Raw genomic sequence first — 16,958 nt, forward strand, 5'->3', positions numbered from 1 at the left:
TTAAAATTAACATTTTTATTAAAATTAACATTTTTGTTATTAAAATTATCATTAGTATTATCATTAGAATTATCATTAAAAGTATCATTTTAATAATAATATTATTATTATTATTAGTTTTATCATTATTGTCATTATTATTACTATTATTATTATTATTATTATTATTATTATTATTATTATTATTATTATTATTATTATTATTATTATTATTATCACTATTTTATTATTATTATTATAATTATTATTTTTACAAACAAAAGACATGTATATAAAAATATATATTTATTATATATATCATAAGTATAATAATATTAGATTTTTAAACTAATATAATATTATTTATATTAATATAACATCTATTAAAGTGTATAATTATATATAAGGATATGCATCTATATATATTATAAAAATATATATAAACTTAGTTGATTAATATTACAATGTGTTAATATATATATATATATATATATATATATATATATATATATATATATATATATATATATATATATATATATATATATATATATATATATATATATATAAATGATATAGGGTCGTGAATCCGAGGTCAACCCTGCATTATTCAGTATCGTCGTATGAATATTTTTACTACAAAATATTATACCGTGAGTTTCATTTGCTCCCTTTTTAAATGCTTTTGCAATATATATTTTTGGGACTGGGAATACATGCGCTGCTTTTATAACTATTTTACGAAATAGACATAAGTACTTGAAACTACATTCTATGGTTGGATTATTATACCGGATATCACCCTTTTTAGCTTGGTAGCCTAAGAATTTGGGAACAGACCCCCCAAATTGACGCGAATCCTAAAGATAGATCTATTGGGCCTAACAAACTCCATCCAGGTTATGGATGCTTTAGTACTTCGATTTTATATACAGATGAGTGTACCTGTATATTTGGGGATATTCTAGATGCATTTGTTAATGTCGGTTACCAGGTGTTCACCATATGAATGAATTTTAATTCGCAGGTTATGCGTACTATTTTATTACACAGGTTATGTGTAATATAAAAATGAAATCTTATGGTCTATTAAAATTATGGAAATGATTGATTACGATAAACCTATGAACTCACCAACCTTTTGGTTGACACTTTAAAGCATGTTTATTCTCAGGTTTGAAAGAAATCTTTCGCTGTGCATTTGCTCATTTTAGAGATATTACTGGGAGTCATTCATGGCATATTTCAAAAGACGTTGCATTCGAGTCGTTGAGTTCAACAAGATTATTATTAAGTCATTTATAGTTTGGATATATTATAGAATGGAATGCATGCCTGTCAACTTTTGAGGATATAAAAGTTTGTCTTTTAAAAACGAATGCAATGTTTGTAAAATGTATCATTTAGAGGTCAAATACCTCGCAATGTAATCATATGTTATTGTATTCGTCCTTATGGATTAGGACGGGTCGTCTCATCTAGCTCGCCAATGTTTGTCACCATTGGTATCATCAAGCCATTCATCCACCAATTTGATTTCGTTCTTCAGTTCGCCAATTTCTGCCAAACATACACCTTTTGACATAAAATCATACTTAACGAAGCTTGACTAACGTTTTTTAGGTACAAATACCAAATGTGTAACAAACTCAAACATTAGGGGTATTCAGGTCAAAGAAAAGAATTCAAGGCTCATCGGTACAATATGCACCAAATTTTAGGTACCAATCGGCGTAATTTTGTCAATTCTGTAAGAGAACAAGTTTTGATGATTTCAGTCATTTTCTCAACATATATTATATTGATATCGAATCATGTCCCACATGATGTTGAACCCCACTAAAGCAATAGATTCCATACCAGGTCACGAGCTCAGTTCAGGGGCAGGTCATATCCCATCTCACACTAACTACAAATAATAACTTAAAAACTTGTTATATACTGAGGAAGGCTTTTTGCTCATCATCATCATATCATTCATCATATAAATACATTCGAGTAACAAACAATAATTTCTATTCAATTTCAATTTCAACCCAATTTCAGTGGATAATTTCCAAGGTAAACTACACATAACTTACTTTTAATTCAAATTCAAATATATATCATACTGTTTTAATTCACCAACGAAGCATTGCTTCAATGGTACCGCGGTTACACTTGTGTACTCGCAGGGCTAGAGGTCTCGGGTTCAAACCTCGTCACCCGCTCTAGGAATTGAAACATTATTCTTTGAAGGTGGCCCAAAGGGAAGGTTTTACCGACCCGCTCCAGGACTAAGATCCGGCCCGCCTGCCCCTCGGATGGTTTAAGGGTCGGATCCTCAGAGTGTGGTTCAGGTGTGGTTCGGGTTTCCTGCCCGAAAGCGCGCGTGTGTGCAAATGATACTAGGGCTTCGGTCCGGACTGATGCAAGCTTGCCTTCCAAAAAAAAATACTGTTTTAATTCAAACTTGTGATGTTTTTAGTTTCATGATCGTAAATTTTAGTTTTGTCATTTCATCGAACAGATGGTGCGCGTGAACACTTGTTATCACTAAACGGTGAAATTAATGGATCAGAAACCAAAATTGAAGTAAAGGGTTTGACTAGATCTTTAGATAAAGGAATCACGATTCTTGAAAATGTGAGTTTGGAGATACCCAAAGGTCAAATTATGGGGATCATTGGTCCAAGTGGTAGCGGTAAGTCAACGCTGTTAAGATCACTGAATCGGTTATGGGAACCACCTTCTGGCACCGTGTTTTTAGACGGTGAAGATATTACCGGAATTGATGTTCTTGAGCTACGTCGAAAAGTGGGAATGCTGTTTCAGCTTCCAGTTTTGTTTGAAGGTAAATAATGAATCAAAACTTTTCAAGTTAGCAAGTAAAAAAGATCATTTTCTAAGTTAATTTTTATAAACAATTTGTGGGTTTTGCAATTTTTTTTTAAACAGCAGTAAAGGATCACCAGCCCACGCATTCATCTCCCACAGTTGCATAACCCGCCCAACTGCGGTTCAGGAAGAAACCCGGCCCAATCCGAGGGCATGGCCGGTAAAACCCCCTCCCCCACTGCCCCGCTACGCGATGTGCGGAAGACACCCTGGGTGGAATTCAGGGTAAAGGGGCAACCTTGTGTGCAATACTGCACCTCACGGGAGTCGAACTCCTGACCTCTCGCTAAGAGAGGCAGACCACTCCCACTACCAGATGAATTTTGAAAGGATAGAAACAGGGCAGATAACATTTTGAGTAATCTTTTGATGTTGTGAAACATTTGGTACCAGGTACAGTTGCAGACAACATAAGATATGGGCCGCAATTGAAAGGAAAGAAACTAAGAGATGAAGAAGTGCACAAGTTGCTTACCTTTGCTGATCTTGATTCCTCATTTTTTAATAAACAGGGAAGTGAACTTTCAGTTGGTCAAGCTCAAAGAGTTGCACTTGCTAGAACATTAGCCAATGAGCCCGAGGTAAACCAATGTATTATGTATTATATATACTTTAACATTATAAAATTATAAAAGAATGAAGACCAATTTCTGAATTAACTTCGTCTTATTTACAGGTTTTGCTCTTAGATGAGCCAACAAGTGCATTGGATCCAATATCGACACAGAACATAGAAGATGTGTTGGTGAAGTTAAAAAGCAGAGGGATGACAGTTGCTATGGTTTCTCACAGCATCAAACAAATTCAAAGGATTGCAGATGTTGTTTGTCTTCTTGTTGGTGGTGAAATTGTTGAAGTTTTAAGGGCCGAACAGCTCTCTGAAGCTAAGCATCCTATGGCAAGAAGGTTTCTTGAACTCGGCTCTTAAATATGTTTTCAATTTTTTGTTTTTCTGAATTGGGATATAAAACTAATATCCGCGTAACTGTGTTAATCAGAATATGTATACCTCTTTAAGCGTATAATCAGTGGTTGTTTGTATGCATCTGTATTTGTTCTCATACCCACAAATTTAGTCGTTGCATGTTAACACGAAAATCAAGGTTGTAAAAGTCGCGAATCAGGGACGAGTCGGTCGGGACCTTGGAGGGATGAGTCGTTCGAGTCGGGGACACGATGGGCATTGACCAACGTTGATTTTTAGTCGGGGAAGCACTGTGATGAATGATAATCGTGTCATTCAGCAGATATGTGGGTGATGAATGATAATCGTGTCATTCATCAGAGGTGTGTGATTGATTCTATTTTGCCTCTTCCTCAGAGAAAGACGATGATAATCAGTCGATTTTTGAGCACTTGGCGCACGGAATTAAGATCCGACTCCGGCAATGCGTAATTCAAAGCCGGTCGGGGGTTAGTTACAATCCCCATCCCGCCTAAAATTGGAAGAATTCGTTGATAGTTAGAATAGATTAGTAGACCGGGTTGACTAATCCGTTTTCAAGTTTGAAAAGTTCTGTTAGGTTCTTAGTAGCAATCGGTGATGAATGATATTACGTTGCTTCCCCCCATTTTTACTTTCCCGGATCACTGCACGATATAAATATATGGGCACAAAATCTAACTAAAAAATTATAAATTTTTTTACCTAACTTTGACCGATTCATACCCGACTCAGCCGACTCAGCTCGACTTTGACCAATTTTAACCTGTCTTTTTAGTATTGACCGACTTTTAAGGCAATTTTATGCGAGTCGGGACGGGCTAGTCCCCAAACTGACATGTCAGCTGAATCGGTCAAGGACGAAAATCAACATTAAACAACTGCATAGGTAACTATACATAAAGATATATATGTGTAAACAAGAAACTTTGGAATTAGAAGGCAACATTTAGCATTAATGTAGTAAATAGGGATCCTTCTCTTATAATACATCAATTATTGAAGTAGAAGTCAAGAAATGGTGGCTAACAATTTTATATAATTCACAAAAGTCAAATATGTAACACTATTTGTAGTATAAATATGCATCAATATGTACAAGATAAATACACCATTCTTGAATAAGAATTTAATCTCTTCTTTCTTCCTTCATATTAGTATCTTCTTTCATAATTAGTAAAATATATGCCATATAAAGTATTAAAATTATAACACGTTATCAGCACGAAGAGCTCTCGTCGGTCACCATCCTCCATAATTGAAACTGCCGGAAGATCTTGAAAACTCTGATGTGTCTTCTGATCAAGAATTTATCAGCTTGTGTTCTTCCACTACTGAGTTATACTCATCAGGTATTCCAAAAGGTTGTTGACTTCATTTAATTTACATTTGACTTAATTAATTAATAAGAAAATCATTTTATATACGAATCAAAAGAATATAAGATTGAAGCAAGAATCCGTACCTGGAATATTAATTGTATGTAGTGTTCTTGCGATTTGTTAAATTATTACTCCATACTAGTTTGTAACTACCTTCGAAGTCAAAGAAAAAGCCTTCGACTATAAAAATTTTTTCAAAACAAGATATCCACAATAATTGTTATATATTTAAAATCAAAATAATTATATATTCAGTAACTTGTCTTTTTCGCTTACATGTTACTGCCGACAGTCTTGTGCTTTGTTAGGCTTGTACCTTTTGCATTATAATTTGTACATTAAGCGATTTGACTGTATTTGCATTTCCATGATCTTCAAATGGTTGAAACTTGAATTAGAAATTCCTGTGCAATACTTGTTTACGATATAATTTTACTAAATGAACTAAGAAATAAAAATAGAAACAGGACGTAAGTGTTTTGTGTGTGAGAGTATCTTCTATCCTCTCCTTTTACATACATATGTGTGTCTATATATATATAATATGAATACATATTTGTAGTAGGCCTCAATTATTTTTCTCACTCTATAATGCAATTTTTATTTTTCTGATTAGTACTTGGTAGGGTCCATTGCTAGCACCATCATACTAGTGTAGATTATTATTGAAACTAATTTGAAAAATGATATGATACTAAAGTAACGAAAATTACGGGATTGTGTTGATTTTTGGTTAACCGTTGGGTTCCACAACTTTGCAAAGTGATAATAATTGGTTGGCATGTGCAAATCCACGTACAACATGTGGTCAAGACCATATGCTAGCATCATTTGTTATTGATGATTATCATTATTAATAATTCCCTATAAAATATAAGGTATTGATAACTAATATACTCCGTAGTAGATGATTAAGATATATAGAGATTTATTTAAAGGTATCAATCACTTTTACTTTTGATCATCTTTAGTTAGCTTTTAAGATAATTTGTAACGTGTGTTCAATAATGTTATTGGTTGGAGATAACTTTTTCAAAATTAATATTCCGATCAAAACACATTTAACTTAATTAATTTTAGTCCTTATTTACTTTATATCTTGGTTGAAAAAGCTTAAAAATTACTGTAATAACAATAAGGAATTAGTTAATGTTAATAGTTACTGTATAATTTATAATCATTATATAACATATAATATATGATATAATATAATATATTTCAATAAAACTCTTTGCTAGAACGTACATAGTTTATATATAAATTTCAATTATAATATCCATATAATCTGATAGAGAATGGTTTCGGTAATGGTATAAGAGTATAAGACACACTAATAAAGAAAAAATTACTCTGTATATCGTCTTAGAATTTTTTTTTAATAAAAGGTGACGTTTTGACGTGAATATCTTGGTAGAGTGGTACTTTATTCTTGAGTAATAATTTACGAGTATATAAATTGGCCAGAAAAGTTAAGATTAGACGGCATGTTGTTGCTGTTTGTTAGATATTAGGTTCGGGTTTTCGTCCGAAAATGTGTATTACTAGTATTCTAGTCTAAGAACTATAGTTTTTGATTGGCTATTACCTAGATAACCATTTAACTATGGTGTCTAGATTAGAAACTAACTCTATATATATGCTTCAAAGGACTGGAGTTTATATAGTTGGAAAAATAAAGACCATGTATGTTATTAAGTCTTATATAGTACTCCGTAACCTTTATTAAAAAAAAAAAATTATGCAAATAATAGAGGTTAACTAATACAACTAAAACTCCATCCAAATATATGTTTATTAGGTGTTATCATTTATGTAGTGCGGATTGTAACTTGTTTGCAGCTAATAATATTTGATTATCTTGATGAAATATTTACTCATTATTTACTTATCTTATTTGAAGTTTTAATCTTGCTGAAATACAATATCAATTAGATGATAGAGATCTATGTATTGCGGATAGTGGTAACATACACACTATGATCAAATCTAAGAAATATTTCATTGATTTAAATCAAATGAAGGAATTATAAATGCTATATCAGGTCTTGCAAACTTGATACAAGGAACGGAAAGAGCAAAAATTCATATTACCAAATGGTACGAATTTTCTGATAAACAATGTCTTGTTTTTCTCCTAAATCAAAGAGAAATTTGTTAAGTTTCTCTGATATATATTATAATGAATATGATTATCAGTCAATGATAGTCGGAAATGAGAAATATCTATGTAGCACCGCAACGCATATGATGAAAAGCACATATGGTGACTAATAAAAAGTATATATGGTGATTAATGAAAAGTACATATGGTGATTAATGAAAAGTACATATGGTGATTAATGAAAAGCACATATAGTGATTAATGAAAAGAATATCGAGAAAGAATCACCAATGTTTCTTGAATGAATTCAAGGTTATATATATGGACCAATTCATCCATCATGTGGACCATTTTGATATTTCATGGTTCTAATAGACGCATCTAGCGGATGGTCTCATGTTTGTGTGTTATCAAGCCGTAATATGGCATTTGCAAAGTTTCTTGCACAAATTATTAAATTGAGAACACATTATTCTGATTACACCATTAAAAAGGATGAGACTTGATAATGTTGGTGAGTTAACATCTCAAGCATTTAATGATTATTATATGTCTACAGGGATTGTTGTTGAACATCCAGTTGCTCATGTGCATACACAAAATTGGTTTAGCTGAATCAATAGATAAACGCTTGCAGCTAATAATTAGACAATTGGAAATGAGTACAAAACTCTCAATATTTATATGGGGACATGTAAATTTACATGATGCGACATTAATTCGCATTAAACCAAGTGCAAGTCATAAATATTCTCCATTACCAACTTAATTTTGGTCAAGAGCCAAATATTTTCCATCTTAGAACATTTAGTTGTGCAGTGTATTTTTAATTACACCACCACAACAAATGGTTTCTCAAAGAAGGATGGAAATATATGTTGGATATGAAACATCTTCAATCATAAGATATATTGAACCCATGACGGGTGATGTTTTTACAGCACGTTTTACTGATTATTATTTTAATGAAAAATTGTTCCCTAGATTAGGGGGAGAAATGAAAAAAAAAAAAAAATAAAATGATGTTTCATGATGTGAACATCAATCAAGGTATCTTGATACTCGCACAAAAGAATGCGAAACGAAAGTTCAAAAATAATGCATATGCAATAACTTGCAAATCGATTACGTGATGCATTTAAAGATACAAAAAGAGTGACTAAATCATATATAATAGCAGTAAATGCTCCAGCTCGAATTGAAATTCCAAAAGCTGGCAATAATGTCACTCTTGAGTCTTTGCCACGCATGAAACGTGGAAGATCAATTGGTTCCGAAGATAAAAATTCTCTAAAAGAAAATCAGCTGATAATGAGGTAAAATAAAGTGTTCAATAAGAACCAAATATCAATACTCCTTCTGCAGAGGATATTGATATTTGGTTCTTATTGAACACTTTATTTTACCTCATTATCAGCTGATTTTCTTTTAGAATAAATACAGAAATTGCAATAAACTATGCAATATTATAGAACTGAAACGGAATAAAAAATATTGATGAGAATTTTTCATATAATGACATCATGTTTAAAGATGATGATCTAGAACCAAATTTGTCATTGAGTGTCAAAATAGACATGACTGAGCTCAATGGAAAGGAGCAATACGAGCTGAATTAGAATCGCTCGATAAAAGAAAAGTTTTCGGATCAATCGTTATCACTTTTAAAGAATATTGATGAGAATTTTTCATATAATGACATCATGAATAAAGATGATGATCTAGAACCAAATTTGTCATTGAGTGTCAAAATAGACATGACTGAGCTCAATGGAAAGGAGCAATACGAGCTGAATTAGAATCGCTCGATAAAAGAAAAGTTTTCGGATCAATCGTTATCACTTTTAAAGATGTGAAACGTATGAGATACAAATGAATTTTTATCCGAAAAAGAAATGTGCAAATGAAGTTACAAGACAAAACTAGACTTGTAACTCAAGATTTCCCACAAAGACCGGAAATGAATTATGAGGAAAACTTATCCTCCTATGGATACAATTAGTTATTAGATACTTAATCAACCTGGTAGTTACTTAAATGCATCTCATGGATGTTGTAACTACTTATCTGTATGGATCACTTGATAGTGATATACATGAATATACCTGAAGGGTTTAAGGTATCATAAGCATCTAATGCAAAACCCAAGGGAATGTATTCTATTAAATTACAAAGATTTTTATGGGTCTATACAATCGGGAAGTATGTGGTATAACCGATTAAATGACTACTTGATAAGAAAAGTGTATACAAATAATCTTATTTGCACATGTGTTCTTACTTAGAAAACAATGTCTGGATATGTGATTGTAAGTTGTTTATGTCAATGATCATAACATCATATAAACAAATAAAGAGATCAGTATTACCTTGGATTACAAATTGAGCATATGCCTAATGTTTTACTTGTACATCAAACAACTTACACCGAAAAGTTTTTAAAACGTTTTAATATGGACAAGACAAAAACCATTAAGTATTTCTATGGTTGTTAGATCTCAATATTGATACTGATCCATTTCATCCTCTAGAAGATCATGAAGATCTTCTTGGTTGAGAAGTTCCATATTTTAGTAAAATTGGGGCTCTTATGTATCTTACAAATTGTACAAGACCTGACATTTCTTTTGCAGTTAATTTGTTGGCAAGGTTCAGCTCAGTTCCCACCAAAAGATACTGGAATGAGATCAAACACATATCTCGATACCTTCGAGGAACTACTGATTTAGGATTATTTTATTCTAACGAATCAAAACAAGATTTGGTTGATTATGCAGATACAGGTCATTCATCAAATCCTCATAAAGATAAATCTCAAACTCGATATGTATTCCTAAATGGAGTTACCACAAAATCATGGCGTTCTCAAAAACAAACACTTATTGCAACATCATCAAATTATGCCGAAGTGATTGCATTACATGAAGCCACTCGGGAATGTTTTTTTTTTTTTGGTTGAGATCAATGACACAACTCATTAATGATTCTTGTGGACTAGAACGCAATAAAAGTCCAACAACTATCTATGAAGATAATGCAGCTTGCATAGCACAGATGAAAGAAGGGTATATCAAAAGTGACCGAACAAAACACATACCTCCTAGATTCTTCTCATACACTCAAAATCTCATTAAGGCCAACCAGATTGAAATGAGATACGTTCAATCAACAACTCTGCTGATCTTTATACCAAAACACTGTCAACTGCTATTTCCAGAACACACGTTCACAATATTGGCATGAGTCAAGTTCAAAAGATGTGAGGACTCAATGATGTCTACTTGAGGGGGAGTCAACCTTATACTGCACTCTTTTTCCCTTAGCTAAAGTTTTTATCCCACTGGGTTTTTCTTTAGCAAGGTTTTTAACGAGGCAGTACAAGTTGTTCGCTACTAAAATTGTCATCCAAGGGGGAGTGTTATAATACATCAATTATTGAAGTAGAAGTCAAGAAATGGTGGCTAACAATTTTATATAATTCACAAAAGTCAAATATGTAACACTATTTGTAGTATAAATATGCATCAATATGTACAAGATAAATACACCATTCTTGAATAAGAATTTAATCTCTTCTTTCTTCCTTCATATTAGTATCTTCTTTCATAATTAGTAAAATATATGCCATATAAAGTATTAAAATTATAACACCTTCATGGAAGTCAAGAAATCTATTAATTATACTCCAACTCGATACTGCATGTACAAGTCACAATAATTTATGCACAATGAAGTTAAACAATACAGTATAAAGTAAAGATCATGTTTACTAGAGACAAATTATGAATAAATTAATTAAAACCACAACCCTCAATGGTAAATTACTAAGGACATATAAACACCTATATAAGTTGATCTTTTGATTCGGGAGACGATCTTGGGGAAAAGAACTTCTCAGTTTCTGAACAGGGAGTTACCTGAAGGTATAATAAAATTTATACCTGAAAATGACATATTACAACTTGACAATTTGCAAGCATATAACTGTATTCAAGAATAGGCAATGCTAGAGCTGGCAAGAATTACAGGTCACTAGGTCATTTTTTTTGTTTCTTATAACTCTTTGAAGTTCTACAAAGTTTTTGTGATTTGTAAAAAAATCAAGTGGCTTTAAGCATATTGGACTCATTTCACATGTTCATGTTTTAGCTAAATTTTGATGTTTGTCCCATTTGAGATCTAAAACATCCCAAATCGACCTATTCATAAGTCAATGTATCAAATGGCCACCTCTAGGTATTGCGGAGTTGAAAATAACCTGGGAATTTTCTGTTCGAAATTTCTGGAGCTCCTCTTGTGCACATGCAAGCCTATATTAGATAACCGAACGTTATATTATATATCATATTAAATTGCAATAACTGTATAGTCAGGTGGTGATCAACAGGTTCATACCTCCACCGTAAATAAGTTATTTCATTAAGTAATTCATTTTCCCTGTTGTTTGTATCTATCTGCAAATGAGAAAACAACACATTAATTAACATTATTAGAGCAACTTCATTTTTTATAAAATGGATTTGCATGTGTACATACCATGGATTTATCTAGAGCAGGTAGGTTTGTTGATGTGCATAATCCATCTGTATTGAAGTCAGATGAAGCACCCAAGTTATACATACATGAAACATAAAATCAGCTATAAGTTGCTAATGTATATTATGGAAGTGACAATTTTAGCCCACTTATATAAAAACGAGTAAAATAAACATGGTTTGGTGAAATAAAAGAAGTAAAATAGGTCAATCATGTTAACCCAACCCGTTTTGGCGATAAAATTACCCATCTTGGCCATTTACCCAACCCATTTGACCCGCTTAATTTGTCATTTTTAATACATAATGATCCTTCCAACCTGTAGAACCATTGGCCGAGTTTCCCCTCATTAGATTCAAAATGCAATCCTGTAAGATTAAATATAAACTCTCTTACATTTGAGTAAATTATTAACCCGAAGACATCAAATAAACGTATATCTGCAACGTACGTACCCTCTGAAGAGTATTTGTCTGCAAAATAAACTGCAGGGCTGGCAAAGGAAGATTGCTATTCTGATTATGTGGCATGACATCAGCGTGTGATGCTTGATGACCAATCAAACTTTGACTGATTACCTACACAGACCATAACATAGTTGTAGAAGCTAATAAAAATGTGTTATAATTGTAAAAAATCCAAGTGCATAGTAAATTTTCCCTAATACAGAAATATAGCACCTCTTTGTTAATTATTATTATTACTCAATTTAATACAAACCTGCATACTCCGACTCTTCTGTAACAGGGAAGGTGCGGGTGGCTGCAAGGAAACAGTAATTTTGAATATAAATCTGTAAGCAAATGAAAACCTAAAAAATAAAAAAAAAATAAAAAAATAAACTAAAGCTACCTTGTCTAAGTCGACACTCTCGGAGGTAACCTTAAAACGCCCTTTCTGTTGAATGACCGGTGGTTCATCACCATTTGCTGTTTCAGTTAAGTAATTCTATTGCTATCAGAAGAACATAAATATGACACATAGCAACTATCCCCTAACAATAAAATAAGACAAAACTAGAGCTTTTGAAATAAAAAAGTAACAGTGTTTATCACTCACCAAAATCATCTATTTGAAATGATTGGGATCCATTGCAGCTCTGGATTCTAGAAAGTGTTCCTTGTATCTTCTCACTGAAATTTCATAAAATCAAATACGAACATGTGATAAAAGGTGTTTGGGGAGTTTTAACCCAACTGGCCACCTGTTCTGTTCTTGCAAACCTCAAAGTACTTTGAGTATCATTTTAAAAAATCATTTATGTGAGTTCATACCTATCTAATAAAGGTATACAGCCCGAAGAACCTGCTCTGTGGTGAGAACGAAAAGGGAAGCCGTCAAAAGGTTCAGCACGAGGAGAAGAATTCTGCCCATTGGCAGAACTAGCAATGCTTAATTCATCTTCAGATTTCTCAAATTTTCCTCTGAACATCAAAATTAAGTTATAGGATTAGTAATAATAATTACTGATATTGACTCAGTATTATCATTATTATTAATTTATTTTGATTATAACAAAAAGCATACTAGCTAATTATATGTGATAACTTCAGCCCATACAAAACATAATAATAACAAAAACACTCGTACAAGAAGTGTAAGTAGGAAAAAAAAAAAAAACGTTAAGGGTGGCAAATTGGGTGGGCCATGTGGATTGGGCAATGAATCAATAGGGGTTCAAGTTGAAACGTGCTGCTATCAGTACATAGCGAGTCAGATAGGCTCGCAAACATTTTATTGTCCATTTTCTAAAAATAGTTACCAAGTTAATTATAATAAAAGAACGATGTGAATACAATAACAATTCAATATCTAAAACAAAACAATATATCAACTTTCAACCAATCCAACTCAATGTGACATGTTTCTTTAATTTTACTCATTTGACACAGTAATCAGCCCAATTTGCCACCTCTAATACACATCATGGTCTTGTAGTAAATGATGCAAATCATGCAATTATACTGAAATAGACGTACATGGAGAACCCTGTATTAGAGTAGCCATAGGGAACAGATCCTTCCTACAACGCAATTAAACATTACTTTATAACCACAACGTAAATCATATAGATATAGATAACCTTTAAAGCATATTGACATACAAGTTCAGCAGTTTCGGAAGCCTCACTCAAAGATGACAACTGATGTTGAAGCTTCCTTTCAACAAGACCACCGTCCTCATCCGGGATCTTAAGTTACATAAATAATAGTGTCACTGACGAAACTTAGTGCCTAAAATAACTATTTCAAATTTTAAAGAGGAACATTTTTGTAAAGTAAATCTCAAGTATCATACCAAGGAAGCCTGTGCCTTCACATCTTCAAGGTCAAAATTCCATCCACTGATACCTCTTTTATATTCATTCTGAAAGCAAAGTATATATATAAAACATTTGTGAATATAAAATATAAAATTAGGTAAAATTAATATTCATTACATTTGCAAAGCCCAACCTGTGATATTTCCTCTTTTTGTCCATCTGGAATTTTCTTTTGAGCAACCATATCTTCCTCCTTTTTCTGTGATTACAGTATTAAACAAATAACTCAAAAATGTAGATGAAATAATGTATAACGATGTATAAGAACACACAATTGTTTTGGAGAAGACATATAGACCAACCTTGATTGCGTCTAGGCGATCACCGATTGTTGGGAGGCCTTCCAAAAGCTTACGTGCTATATAATCATTTGATCTAGCTTGTTTGAAAAAATAATGTTTCAAAAGCTTCTGTGCAGAAGGACGCTTTGAAGGATCTTTCACCAGACAACTCGCAATCATCTGCTTAAAAGACTAGAAAACATACCAATACAAGTCTGCTTATTAACTATAGTCAGAAAACAAACCAATACAGCTATCATATGACTTATTTACCAAATATTCAAAAAAAAAATGTAAAAAACTGGTTACCTTGGAAAATTTCCTGTCCCTCTCATAATCAAGGCCAGGAGGTGCGTTTTGCAAGGTCATTAACAAAACCTACAAAGTGAAAAGTAATTTAATTCGTGAGATATAAGTACAACTAGAAGCAATTCGTACTAATCGACGTAATTAACAAATAGTATATGTATGAAAAGAATGAACCTTCATTGGTGGATACTTAGAAAAAGGAGCATGCCCATGAGCAAGTTCCAGAGCTGTTATACCGAAAGACCATATATCAGCCCTGCATGAAATTTCAAAAAGAATTAAGAAAAAAATTCAAAAAATTAAGAAAAAACTTTACGCGGTACAGAAAATTACTGACTTGAAATCATATCCATGCAATTGCTCCATAACCTCAGGCGCCATCCTATAAAAACTCGAAGACTAAGTGAGTCAAATATTATCAATTAATTGATGTAACACCTTTAATCAATATATGAAAAACTATTTATAAAAAGAAATAATACCAGCATGGTGTCCCAACAAATGTATTCCTCACACGCTGCCTGTCACCGGAGTCAAATAAGCATGCGGAAACACCTAAATCACCCAGCTTTATTGCACCTTGGTCACTTATAAGAATGTTTCCAGCCTATGCAAACAAACAACGATGACCCGTTATTAACATAACATTCATACAAAAAAAGGACACAAAACAATCAAAAGTTTTTTAAATTTTATAAATCAAACTTACTTTGACGTCTCGATGGATGTGGCCATGATGGTGAAGATACTCCAATGCCTTTAACGTTTCTCGTAGTATAGTTGCAATAATAGCTTCTTCAAAACCCTCAGGGTGAGAAGCCTTCAATATATGGAGGCATGAACCACCAGCCATAAAAGGCATAATAACCCATAGGTTATGGTCGTTTACGAATGAACAGTGTGATTTAAGAACATTCGGATGGTCCACCAGGATCATCGTCTGAGCCTCACGTGATACATTGTTCTGGAACCAAATAAACACAAAGGGGAAACAAATAACGGATCAAACAATTTACCGGTACATCATCAATCAAATGCTGTCAATCTAAAAACCAATTAGTTGATGGTTGAAATCAAACGAAGATAAACTCGGTAAATATAACTTTAGGTTAAACGTATGCTTCGATACGTGACCAGAATTTATTTCAAATGGTTCAATATAAGTTCCTTAGTTTATGATTCTATACATATTTAAGAGCCATACCTTCCAGCGAGATAAAGTAGAAACACAATGATCCAGAAATGTAAACAAGCGTAAAAGTAAGTTTATAAAAGAAAAATCATACAAAACATGACTTATGGAAATACAGTAATTGAAGAACATAATTACATAAACCATTGACAGAGCAGCATTAAACCTAACCCTTTGAACTCTCCATTTGGCCAACTTAATGTATTATCATTGATTATTAACAGAAGACATAAAATTATATTCTTATAGATTCTTGATACCAACATGTTAGTAAGTTCTTATGATGAAATAAATCTATTTATCCTTCGAGTTGCAGCTGTTACTGCATACTACATCATCAAAGTACTAACGTATACCATGGTTAACAGATTAAATATGTAGGAACAAAATCGTGTAAAATTTAAAATCTCCATGCACATTGGAGCAAGTCAATCAATCTATCTATCTAACAAAGTATAAAGAAGGGTAAAAAACAATATAATGTCTGAATATACCAAATCACAGTTTCCTCGTTCGAAATCGAGAACTTTGATAGCCACAATATCATCATTAGCAAGACATTTGGCTCGATAAACAGATGCGCTAACACCTTGCCCTATCTCCTCATACAGCACATAATGCTCTGCTCCAATCGGATATTTCTTCATTTCATTCACTAAAAATCATATCAATCATCATCAATAACACATAAATGCAGCTCAATTAAACAAATATACACACGTATATGAATTTATGCGTACATGTATAAACATAAATTTTCAAAGCTTATAAATGAATGAAACGTTGTGAATCGAATTATACCCATAAATACCAGAAAACTCACGGAGTCGAATTCAGATTCATCGATTAAAGATGTATGTATTAATTAAATGATAATGATAATGAGGATGACGTCAGCGAGAGAGGGATGGTGATATCTGGTTTCTCGTGACAGAGGGAGGGAGAGAAAGGAGGGAAGAATGAAAGCGAGCGCGTATCGGATCGGATAGCCGTTCGAAAAACGGGGAAATATTAATACGGAGTTACAATATTTTG

At 32.6% G+C, this 16,958-nt stretch overlaps 2 protein-coding genes and 2 long non-coding RNA genes across 4 annotated transcripts; 1 reads left to right on the plus strand and 3 right to left on the minus strand.

Moving 5' to 3' along the window:
• Nucleotides 1-1,899: 1,899 nt before the first annotated feature.
• On the plus strand, nucleotides 1,900-3,903 carry LOC139848139 (ABC transporter I family member 17-like). The gene is made up of 4 exons (XM_071837869.1): nucleotides 1,900-2,040; nucleotides 2,489-2,812; nucleotides 3,250-3,437; nucleotides 3,533-3,903. Exons 2-4 carry the CDS (start codon nucleotides 2,635-2,637, stop codon nucleotides 3,782-3,784), a joined length of 618 nt encoding a protein of 205 aa, XP_071693970.1. The 5' UTR covers nucleotides 1,900-2,040; nucleotides 2,489-2,634; the 3' UTR covers nucleotides 3,785-3,903.
• Nucleotides 3,904-4,878: 975 nt separating this feature from the next.
• On the minus strand, nucleotides 4,879-5,690 carry LOC139846513 (uncharacterized). The gene is made up of 3 exons (XR_011759082.1): nucleotides 5,458-5,690; nucleotides 5,265-5,361; nucleotides 4,879-5,171 (listed from the first exon to the last, which is right to left on the minus strand). It is a non-coding gene; the product is annotated as an uncharacterized lncRNA (long non-coding RNA).
• Nucleotides 5,691-11,011: 5,321 nt separating this feature from the next.
• Nucleotides 11,012-11,737, minus strand: LOC139847984 (uncharacterized). Its single transcript, XR_011759771.1, has 3 exons — nucleotides 11,678-11,737; nucleotides 11,541-11,592; nucleotides 11,012-11,223 (listed from the first exon to the last, which is right to left on the minus strand). It is a non-coding gene; the product is annotated as an uncharacterized lncRNA (long non-coding RNA).
• Nucleotides 11,738-12,505: 768 nt separating this feature from the next.
• LOC139848528 (uncharacterized) lies at nucleotides 12,506-15,682 on the minus strand. The gene is made up of 14 exons (XM_071838256.1): nucleotides 15,441-15,682; nucleotides 15,214-15,338; nucleotides 15,069-15,113; nucleotides 14,906-14,987; nucleotides 14,732-14,800; nucleotides 14,444-14,614; nucleotides 14,275-14,340; nucleotides 14,117-14,185; nucleotides 13,923-14,009; nucleotides 13,798-13,841; nucleotides 13,093-13,242; nucleotides 12,878-12,951; nucleotides 12,671-12,747; nucleotides 12,506-12,580 (listed from the first exon to the last, which is right to left on the minus strand). Exons 1-14 carry the CDS (start codon nucleotides 15,666-15,668, stop codon nucleotides 12,506-12,508), a joined length of 1,362 nt encoding a protein of 453 aa, XP_071694357.1. The 5' UTR covers nucleotides 15,669-15,682.
• Between the last annotated feature and the right edge of the window lie 1,276 nt (nucleotides 15,683-16,958).

Source organism: Rutidosis leptorrhynchoides, chromosome 5 (genome assembly GCF_046630445.1).
Source record: "Rutidosis leptorrhynchoides isolate AG116_Rl617_1_P2 chromosome 5, CSIRO_AGI_Rlap_v1, whole genome shotgun sequence".
Lineage (NCBI taxonomy): Eukaryota > Viridiplantae > Streptophyta > Magnoliopsida > Asterales > Asteraceae > Rutidosis > Rutidosis leptorrhynchoides.